At 46.8% G+C, this 10,539-nt stretch overlaps 3 protein-coding genes across 3 annotated transcripts; all 3 read left to right on the forward strand.

Moving 5' to 3' along the window:
• Positions 1 to 984: 984 nt before the first annotated feature.
• LOC306913223 (putative lipid scramblase CLPTM1) lies at positions 985 to 2,871 on the forward strand (the record flags this gene model as incomplete). The annotated part of the gene is made up of 1 exon (XM_079489813.1): positions 985 to 2,871. The coding sequence occupies one exon, from the start codon at positions 985 to 987 to the stop codon at positions 2,869 to 2,871; it is 1,887 nt and encodes a 628-aa protein (XP_079345939.1).
• A 2,015-nt stretch (positions 2,872 to 4,886) lies between these two features.
• Positions 4,887 to 5,705, forward strand: LOC306913224 (proteasome subunit beta type-5-like; the record flags this gene model as incomplete). Its single annotated transcript, XM_079489814.1, has 1 exon — positions 4,887 to 5,705. The coding sequence occupies one exon, from the start codon at positions 4,887 to 4,889 to the stop codon at positions 5,703 to 5,705; it is 819 nt and encodes a 272-aa protein (XP_079345940.1).
• Positions 5,706 to 9,406: 3,701 nt separating this feature from the next.
• Positions 9,407 to 10,240, forward strand: LOC306913225 (store-operated calcium entry-associated regulatory factor-like; the record flags this gene model as incomplete). The annotated part of the gene is made up of 1 exon (XM_079489815.1): positions 9,407 to 10,240. The coding sequence occupies one exon, from the start codon at positions 9,407 to 9,409 to the stop codon at positions 10,238 to 10,240; it is 834 nt and encodes a 277-aa protein (XP_079345941.1).
• Between the last annotated feature and the right edge of the window lie 299 nt (positions 10,241 to 10,539).

Genomic DNA, 10,539 nt, shown 5'->3' on the forward strand with positions numbered 1-10,539 from the left:
GGCCTGCTCCCGAGTTCCATGCCCGGGGAACTGGGTGGGGGTCTGCCGTGGGAGTATAGGGACACCTCAGGCACCTAATAGTGCAGGCATTTTGTGGCAGCAAAGGGCTAAACCTAAAATAAATTGCAAAAAACTCTCAACTGGTTTGTTTCATAAATATCAAATGTCCTAAGAAATCTCAGTGGTGGAACATATTGAAAAATGCTAGGTGATGGTACCAAACGGCCATAGCCACTTGCCCACATGTGATAACCCCATCACATTTGTGATGACGTTTTCGCCCAAGGAGTGTTTTTCGTGCAAAAACAAATGCTTGTAATGGATTCAGAATCATGAAAACCCCCTAGTTTGCACGTCACGTGGTAGGCTACTTAAAGCAGAATGAAAATGTTGCATTTTAGGTTGTTAATTTTAGCATTTTTCAATATGTTCCACCACTGGGATTTCTTAGGACTGATATGTTGTTACTAACATTATTTATGAAACAAAGACCGTTGAACGCATTTCTGTTGCAATTTGTTCTGGGAAATGTCTCAAAATGCCTGCACTAAAAGGTAACAGCACAAGCTGGAATCACCTACATGGACCTATCACGTCCTACAGGCCTCCCCCCGAGTCCCCTGCCCAGGGAAGAGTGCCACTTAAGTCCCTCCGACACTGAACCGTCCACTTCTTCTCTCTCACACCTCCGTTTTTCGGCCGCAACTTGCCCGGAGCGACCCACATGCCCGAAATTTGAAACTCCATATTTGGGCAGAATTTTGTGAATGAAGGTGTCTGGGTCCGTGGACACTGATATGTCCATTCAATTCAGTACTTGAACCATATAGAATTCCATATTTGTACATTTTTATGACATGTGAAACTCCATATTTGGGCAGAATTCGTCATGTGTTTGTGTTGCAGGGTTACGTTCACAATATGCTGACATATAAATGTGCCGTACAAGTAAACCAGCCTGTGTGGACGACTGAGACGAGCAAGATGGAGGAACAGGGTAACGGAGAAACTCGAGCCGTTATGAGAAATGGTGAGGCAGATGGAAGTGCTGCAGCAGCAGCAGATGGCCTAGCCGTGCAGGGGGGTACTGGAAACAGACAGCAGCAGCAGCAGCAGCAGCAGCAGCAAACACCTAGTGCATGGCAGGTCGTCAGAGTCATCATACTCGTATGGGCAATGTTTAACTTGCTCCTCAAACGGCCATCCACTCCGCCCGCCCCGGCAGGAACCTCAGTGTCTTCCAGCCTCAATCTTTTCGACCCGGACACCCTCATGGACATGTATATCTATATGTCCCCGGATGAGGTCCTCGCTGACTTTGACAACAAAGAGTCCCTGTTCTGGTTCCACAAAGGCCTGGTCTATGGAGACTGGACCTCAGGGGAGAACGGGGATGGCTGCTATGAACACTACCAAGAGATTGACATGCCAGAGACGGTGAAGAACAATGGTTCATTTTACATGCATGTCTTTTTCACTAAAAGTGGATTCCACCCAGACCCCAAACGTGAGGGCTTGTATAATAGACTGGCAACAGTACATGCATCACGAATGCTGAATAAATACAAGCAAAGAACATTTCTGAAGACCAAGAATCTGCTTACAGGAGAGACGGAAGCAGATCCCGAAATGGCTAAGCGCGCAGAGAGCCATGGTTCTGTAGAGACCATCTCTCACTGGCACCCCAACCTCACCATCAACATGGTGGATGACCACACAATGTGGGTGAAGGGTTCGGTCCCCCCACCGATTGACCAACATGTTAAGTTTGAGGACGAGAGCGGAAACTACTTCCCCATTGTGTACTTCAACGATTACTGGAACCTCCAGAAGGACTACTATCCCATCAATGGCACCCTGAAGAATCTGCCACTGCGCGTCTCCTACTGCCCTCAGTCCCTGATGCGCTGGCAGCTGTATGTTGGCCTTACTAGCCGCTCATCATGGAACAGTATTGGCCTGGAACTATCCGAACAGTCGGATGAGGATCAGGACACCATCAAGGTGGCCCTGTTGGACACCAACGCCTACCTCTTGGGACTGACCGTTGTCGTCTCACTTGCGCACGGTGTCTTTGAGTTCCTGGCCTTTAAAAGTGACATCCAGTTCTGGAACAGCCGTCAGTCTCTAGAAGGCCTGTCGGTGCGCTCCATTGTCGTCGGCGTGTTCCAGTCCCTGGTGGTGCTGCTCTACATCCTGGACAACCAGACCAACTTCATGGTCCAGTTCAGCGTCTTCATCGGCCTCCTCATAGACGCCTGGAAGATCACCAAGGTCATGGACGTGAAGTTGGACAGAGAGAACAAAATTGCAGGGATGGTTCCACGACTGGTGTTCAAAGACAAGTCCACATATGTCAAGTCTTCAACAAAGATCTATGATGACATGGCCTTCAAATACCTGTCATGGATGCTGTACCCTCTGTTTGGCTGCTATGGGGTCTACACTTTACTCTATGTAGAGCAGAAAGGCTGGTACTCATGGGTGCTCGGTATGCTCTATAGCTTCATGCTAACCTTTGGTTTCATTACAATGACGCCGCAGCTGTTCATCAACTACAAGATGAAGTCGGTGGCTCACCTCCCATGGAGGATGCTCACCTACAAGGCACTCAACACTTTCATCGATGACCTCTTTGCCTTTGTCATCAAGACACCCCTGATGTACAGGATTGGATGCCTCAGAGATGACGTGGTGTTCTTCGTCTACGTGTACCAGTGGTGGATCTATGGGGTCGATCCCAACAGGATCAATGAGTTTGGCACCAGCGGAGTAGACTCTTCCAAGGGCAACAGAGCACAGGGAGAGACTGCTACCGCCACCCCTGCAGCCATCACAGACAAAGCCCAGGAGGAAAAGAAGAATGATTAACAAAGACCACACACTATAGCCACCTCCTGTGGCCTCACTCTTAGGGCAAAGAGGACTTGTGTAAGCCAAGCACGCTTAAAGTTTGTTTGAGAGTCATTGTTTATCTTCCATGGGCACTGCTCCAAAAAGTTGAAAAAAGGGCCATGATAACGGCTCAAAGACCAGAGTGTAAGAGATGGTTTACAGTACTTACCACAATACAGTATATTTACATGCAGGAATGAAGGGCCAAGGGCTTTTGTTCTGTCTGTAGATTCCTTGTGAATGTCTCTTATGCCATGTGAACACAGTTTGTTCGGGTTACCTGGAAACGGGTGAGTAGACAGAGGAAACTTGAAGGGTCTGGAGCCAATATGGTGGCCTAGAAGAGAAGTGGTGAAAGAAGGATGACCCTGTTAAATCCTTACCAAGATAGTGACTCCTACCCTACATCTGATTTAAAATTATCCAAATACAAAAAGAAAAAAAATCACAATGACGTGAGGGGCGACCGAGAGAGAGTTAGTCAAAGAGGGTACAGCCAATCACGATTTGCATCCTCACCTCCGTCTTCACTGTTTGTGTTTACACAATACAAACACTCAAAGCTGGCCATTCATTGTCAATGGCATTCACTGTTTGTGTTAAGACAATGTTTGGAACTCAAAGCCGGACACAGGGAGGTGCGCCTCAAAAATCACACTAATGTGAAGTGAGGGGCGCTCTTATCATCATATTCCGTCCTCTGCCAATCAAATCATCGCTAGTATCGTACACACTAGTCTCCCGTGGCCAGACTGTTGCCTCTTTCAATTTTCAAATGCTTCCATCATACAGTCTGGAGCAATGGAAGCTCTATCATGAGTATGCGATAAAGTGGAGACTCCTCCCCACTTCGTTTCGTCTTTACTCTTTACAGCCACGCACATTTATCCTAAAATAAATAGAAATCATCTAAGCACATAGCTTGCTGCTTAGCAGAAATTGAAATAAAATAATAAAATGTAAAGATATTTAAAAATATATTTTTGTGAACGGAAATTGCAGTTTCCTTACTCTTCGGGAGGTGTAATTCCAGACTCTAGAGGGCTAAGAGGGCTAGTGTCCCTCAAAGAAAAAAAGAAGAAAAGAAAGATGTGGCCTAAAAACAGTGTGGCTCCCATGTGGATCTTGGACTTCCATGTGGCCAGCCTGTGGTCATTCATCTATGATGTATCTGGACTTCCATGTGGCCAGCCTGTGGTCATTCATCTATGATGTATCTGGACTTCCATGTGGCCAGCCTGTGGTCATTCATCTATGATGTATCTGGACTTCCATGTGGCCAGCCTGTGGTCATTCATCTATGATGTATCTGGACTTCCATGTGGCCAGCCTGTGGTCATTCATCTATGATGTATCTGGACTTCCATGTGGCCAGCCTGTGGTCATTCATCTATGATGTATCTGGACTGCATGTGGCCAGCCTGTGGTCATTCATCTATGATGTATCTGGACTTCCATGTGGCCAGCCTGTGGTCATTCATCTATCTATGATGTATCTGGACTTCCATGTGGCCAGCCTGTGGTCATTCATCTATTTATGATGTATCTGGACTTCCATGTGGCCAGCCTGTGGTCATTCATCTATGATGTATCTGGACTTCCATGTGGCCAGCCTATGATGTAGTATCTGTGGCGTATGATGATAAGAGCGCCCCTCACTTCACACACAGGTGTGATTATTATTTTTTAAATGGAAAAAGAAAATAATGAAAAAAGTGGAGGTACAAGACAGGGTCTAGTAACGACATGGCTTCCCTCTGGATCTCTGTCATGCATCCATTCTATGTCAATGTCATCAATTACATCAGTAGGCCTATTATGATGTTGTCAGTACGGTATGACCTCCATATTTTTTGCAAGCCTGCCTGCAGAAGGGGTGTGACTATGGAAACGTGAACTACTGATGTCACTGATGATGTCACGCCCCATCATGCCGCATGTAATCTAATATATACAGATCATCGCTCGACATGTCATCGACACTTTGCAGGATGGCGCTCGCTAGTGTGTTGAGGAGTGATTACACAGATTCTGTTAATAAGCTGTCTAGATTCGACAATGGACCTGAGAAGATTGAAGTAAGAGCCGCACTCGGAGAAGATCTTGGTTTTGCAGTTAACGCTTCATTCAAGTTGTCAGATGAAGGAATCAAAAAGAAAATGGAGTTTCACCATGGGACCACCACACTGGCATTCAAGTTCAAGCACGGTGATGAGCACGGTGTCATTGTAGCTGTGGACTCCAGGGCAACGGCTGGCTCCTACATCGCCTCTCAGACGGTGAAAAAGGTGATTGAAATCAACCCCTACCTCCTGGGAACCATGGCCGGAGGCGCCGCAGACTGTAGCTTCTGGGAGCGCAACCTGGCTCGCCATTGTCGTATCTATGAGCTTCGCAACAAGGAGCGCATCTCCGTGGCAGCAGCATCTAAGTTACTGGCTAACATGGTCTACCAGTACAAAGGCATGGGCCTCAGCATGGGAACCATGGTTTGTGGCTGGGACAAGAGAGGGCCAGGATTGTACTATGTGGACTCGGACGGCAGCCGGGTGTGCGGCGACAGGTTTTCCGTGGGCTCAGGCTCCCTGTATGCCTACAGCGTGTTAGACAGCGGCCTCAAAGACGACATGACAGTGGAGGAAGCATGCGAGCTAGGCCGCCGTGCCATCTACCAGGCCACGTATCGTGATGCATACAGCGGCGGGCAGGTCAACCTGTACCATGTCCACAGCAAGGGCTGGACCAGGATCTCCCAGGAGGATGTCCTCATGTTGCACCAGCAGTACAAGGAGAAGGCGGAACAGGGTTAGGTGGGGTTGGGGGTTTATGACCCCTAATGAAATGGAGGGCATCTCTGGAATCATTCTGTTATCACATCAAATAGTTATTTAGCAGCAACTGCTGTCCCTGCCTGGAAAGGAGCAGGCTGAGGTGGTTCGGGCATCTGGTTAGGATGCCTCTCGGGCGTCCCCTAGGGAGGTCCTCGATGCACGTCCCACTGGGAGGAGACCCCGGGGCAGACCAAGGCACAGTTGGAGGAAACACATTGACTCACTGGCCTTGGAACGTCTCGGAATCCCCCAGGAGGAAGTCACTAATGTTGTTCTGGAGAGAGAAGTCTGGAGCACTCTGGTGGAGCTGTTGTCCCCGCTACCCGACTACGGATAAGCGGTTGAAGATGGATGGATGGATGGATGGATGCTGTCCCTGCCTCAACTGCAGAAGCTGCTTGGGCCTTCTGCTCAAGCCTCCAGCTAGTTGATGAGGACTAAGTCTAACTAATGTTATGTAATAGCACATACAAATGTTGGGTATATGGTTGACATAGAGTTAAGACATTCCCAGCAACAGTACCTTCAGCTTGGGTTTATTTTTTTTGAGGGGTGCTAGCCCCTCCTATGCCCAGCTTTGTGTGTCTGTGCGTACCACAGACTGTGATGATTTGATTGGCTGAGCACGGAATGTGATGTATGATGATGAGAGCACCCCTCAGTTCAAGTGTGATTTTTTTTATGTGTGGGTGGTGTGGAAGCCTTGTGTGTGCGCGTGTGTTTTACATCCGAGGGTCTCTTGTCTACCAATACTAAAAGCTTTCACTATCTCCAAATATGGAGATATCTGATGTCTTGCTATAACCAACATTACAATCTCCATATTTGACCCGGGCTGTCCTAGAGCTCCATATATGGAGATGAGAGAGAGAGAGAGAGAGACTTTCAATGGGGTGGCCCCACTGGCCCGATTCCCGAAACGCCAACTGTTCAAAACTTCAAGCATACTTGGTATATAAGTGATTTAAGCTCTGCAGTTGGAATCAGAGACAATCGAATGGGCCGTTGTACAAGCAGATTTAAATTCTTTGGTAAAATCATTCGGAGTTTGACAAGGAAGTCATCACAATAAAACAAGACGGTCTCTGGCATATGATGATGCCCAATTTGTTAAGAATCCTTCAGTGAGACTGTTCCATTCCCTTCATTGGCTTCCAGTTGCTACCAGGCCTCACCCAGTACAAACCACTGCTGTTGGCCAACAAGACATCGCACCCCCATTGCCTTCAAGACATGATCCAACCCTATAACCATTCCCGCTCACTTAGATCAGCTAACACGGAATGCTCTCCGAGCCTTTCCTAAGACACACTGGACTGTTGTACACCTCTTCAGACTCCACCCAACCACTTCAGCTTCAAACACAGCAGATAGTAAATAAAAAGAGAGAGGATCCGGGCACTCAAAGTAAAAAAATGAGGAACGCCTTTATTAAATTAAAAAGGCAACTGCCTGTTTCGACCAACAAGGTCTTCATCAGGGCAAGGATGCCCTGATCCTCTCTTTTTATCTATGTCTTGAGCCCGTTTTTGATCCGTGTGAGCACTTTTTTATCATTACCATGTTTTGCTATCTCCGTTGAGCACCTGGTTAGTTCCTCTTTTTCTCTAATACAGCAGATAGTATCTTTGAGTTCTCATGTTTTTTGTTACTTAGATGTTTTTTTTTCTTGACCACAAAGTATGTTATTTAGATGCGTGCATGTTGTTCAGGATAAGACTGTCTGCTAAATGCCTTAAATTGTATGGATGATGTGAGACAGTGAATCTGAGGTTATGGAATGGATTCACCTTCTCTTTCCCCCCCTTTTTTTGAGGGGTGCTAGCCCCTCATATGCACAGCTTTGTGTGTTTGTGTGTACGAGCACGGAATGTGTTTGTAGCACGGAATGTGATGATTTGATTGCCTGAGCACGGAATGTGATGATGCATCAAGTGGTCTACTAGCCTAATCAGGGAAAACTAGAGGTGGACGAGAGCAGCAGACAAACGGGCCCGGGAATAAAGACGTACATGACGTCATCGTCAACGGGACCGGGAATAAAGATGTACGAATAACGGTAGTGGCTCGCTACTCGAGCCCACAATAATAATAATATCTGGGATTTATATAGCGCTTTTCTAAGTACTCAAAGACACTTCACATGTGTGGGGGCCAGGGGAGAGAACAAAAATAAAATGGCAACTTTATTAGAAAGAGTAAATAAGTAAAAGCAATAAAACACTCAAAGTAACAAGGTGAAATCAAAGTCAACTCGGGGAGGCTATTAGGTGGGTCTTCCGGGGCGGATTTGAAGGTAGGAAGTTAAAGGAACTACAGTACAACATGCATTTTTTAATATGTTTTATACTGTTTTTAATATTTAATTGATAATTATTGTTTATCAAAATCCCTCAAACGTATTTCTAATACAGTAACCAGTCCATGTCATTTCTGTCTGGCTTCTAAAGCGGTTTAGCTGCATTACCACCATGTCCCGATGTGGTGGCGGCGCTGTGTATGTAAATTATGTTCTCCTTCAAATCAGCTACATCTTTGACTCATCATTTATAATAAGGTCCCCCCCCTTGTATAATCCAGGGAATATACAAATTAGGGAGATACCTATGACATCACGAGTAGCACCAAATCAGTTGGTCTGTTGTGAGACCACTGTACATAAAAACCCAGATATGATGAGAAAGCCTTCAAAATTGGGTATTTGCGGGGATAGAAGACACGTATAGGGGAGCCCAAAAACACAAAAAATGGGAAAAGTTGAAATTCTTGTTGTAGGACCTTAAATGAATTCCATCACCAGACGCCTAGCTGCCCTCTAACTCCCCTCAATCCATTGAGAAAAAGATCACACCCATGTGAAGTGAGTCCTGCCTTTTATCATGATGTATGTATGATGATGTATTGACCCAGATCGCTAACCACAGTAACCGTGCTGCTATACCGACTAATAGGCATCCAAACACACAGTGTGTAATTCAGTTAATGTGAATTACAGCTAAAATTAAATAAAGTAAATCAGACCCGTCTGAAGTACTGTACTGTACTGTACTGTACTGTACTGTACTGTACTGTACAAGCTCTCCTCCGTGGCCTCTGTCTGTGTGTTAGGCTGCACAACAGTGACACTTGGTGGTGACAATATGCTATTTCCGTGCTCGGACACAGGGACACACAAAAAAGAAGCGGCACAACAACATAAAGGACGTCTGTCGTCATTTAGTGCCCAGAAGGATGCAGAGAGAGACCATCTTTATAGGCTGTCTAACCTACGGTGGACCAGTCGAGATCACATATGTACCTGTTTGTCCTTGTCCCTTTTATGCCCATATATGGAGATCTCTGCCTGTATCTGTCAGTCTGTGTCCCTTTTATGCCCATATGGAGATCTCTGATGTCATCAGTATATGCCCATATACTGTATGGGCATGCTGATTTATGCCCATATACACGAGATCTCTGCATCTGTCAGTAAGTGACATCACTATTGTAAGGTGACATAAGGTCATGAATATAAATAGAGAACAATCAATCGTGAATTGGCTCAACTCATAAGTGCAAATGTAGTGTGTCGTGCAGCCATATTAATAAATAATAATCCGTAGTCTCACAATCTGACAATGAAGCGATTTCTCATATTGCTTGTCCAGCTTCTCTTGGCGGTTTCAGCTCTTGCTGCCTCAATGAATTGGAATGAAGCTCCAGGAACCAGTGTGCTGCTGCGCAATGTAAATGCCTTGACACTCCACAGAGATCGCTACACCACAGGCCGCCGCTCCAGCCCCGTTTCCCAGATCAAATGTGTTGGTGGCTCCGCAGGCTGTGGGGCCTTCGTTCCCCAGGTGGTCCAGTGCATTAACAAAGGGTGGGACGGAGTCGATGTCCAATGGGAGTGCAAGGCGGACATGGACAATTCATACCGGTTTGGCCAAATAGAGGTGAGCTGTGAGGGCTACAGCCATCCAAATGACGCCTACATCCTGACGGGTTCCTGCGGGCTGGAGTACAAGCTGGAGCTGACGGAGGAGGGCCACCGCAAAAGAGCACAAGGGGCCGGCAGCTCCTACAGTTTCTTTGGCAACAAGCATCATCACCAGAGTGCTTCACCTGAGGTCAGCCTCTTGAAATGTCTGCTAGGAGTGGCTGTGCTGCTGCTCATAGCCTATGCCATCTATCAAATTGGACAACCCACTCAGCCTTCTCCACACTATCCCGGTGCCAATCCCCCAGCCTATGGCGTCGATCCAGGTTACGGGTATGGCTTCCGCAGTGATTACTACAGTAACCAACAACATTATCCAGGAGGAGGATGTGCTTCCACAGGAACAGGAGGTGGCTTCTGGACAGGCCTGGGGACAGGAGGTATGTTGGGGTTCCTGTTTGGAAGACAGCCCAACAGCCACACCCACTTTACAGACAGCAGACCTGCTAGAGAGACCGCCGGCAGCACAGGGACACCCGCCGCCAGCACAGGGACACGCACTGCATCAGGGTTTGGAGGAACCACAAGAAGATAGGAATCTTGTGTGTCAAACTGGAGTGATCAGCACCAAATCTGTTGTGCGCGCCAGAAGGCCAAGGACGTAACCTTTTTTCACCTTTTCTTTTTTTCAGCGGCGCTATATGGTTTGTGTGTCTGTGTGTACCACATTTTAGTGTGATTTTTTTTTCTTCACCTGGAAGTAAATGTGGAGGCAAGTCAAGATTTGCAAAACAAAAAATAAAATATAGCTGCAAGCAGCGATAAGACGGGGCCAAGCCATTGAAGCGATAAAGCAAGGGGTTGTCTGTCAACGCTGTATTCCCACCCACAAAC

This window comes from Electrona antarctica, assembly GCF_951216825.1.
Source record: "Electrona antarctica genome assembly, chromosome: 20".
Lineage (NCBI taxonomy): Eukaryota > Metazoa > Chordata > Actinopteri > Myctophiformes > Myctophidae > Electrona > Electrona antarctica.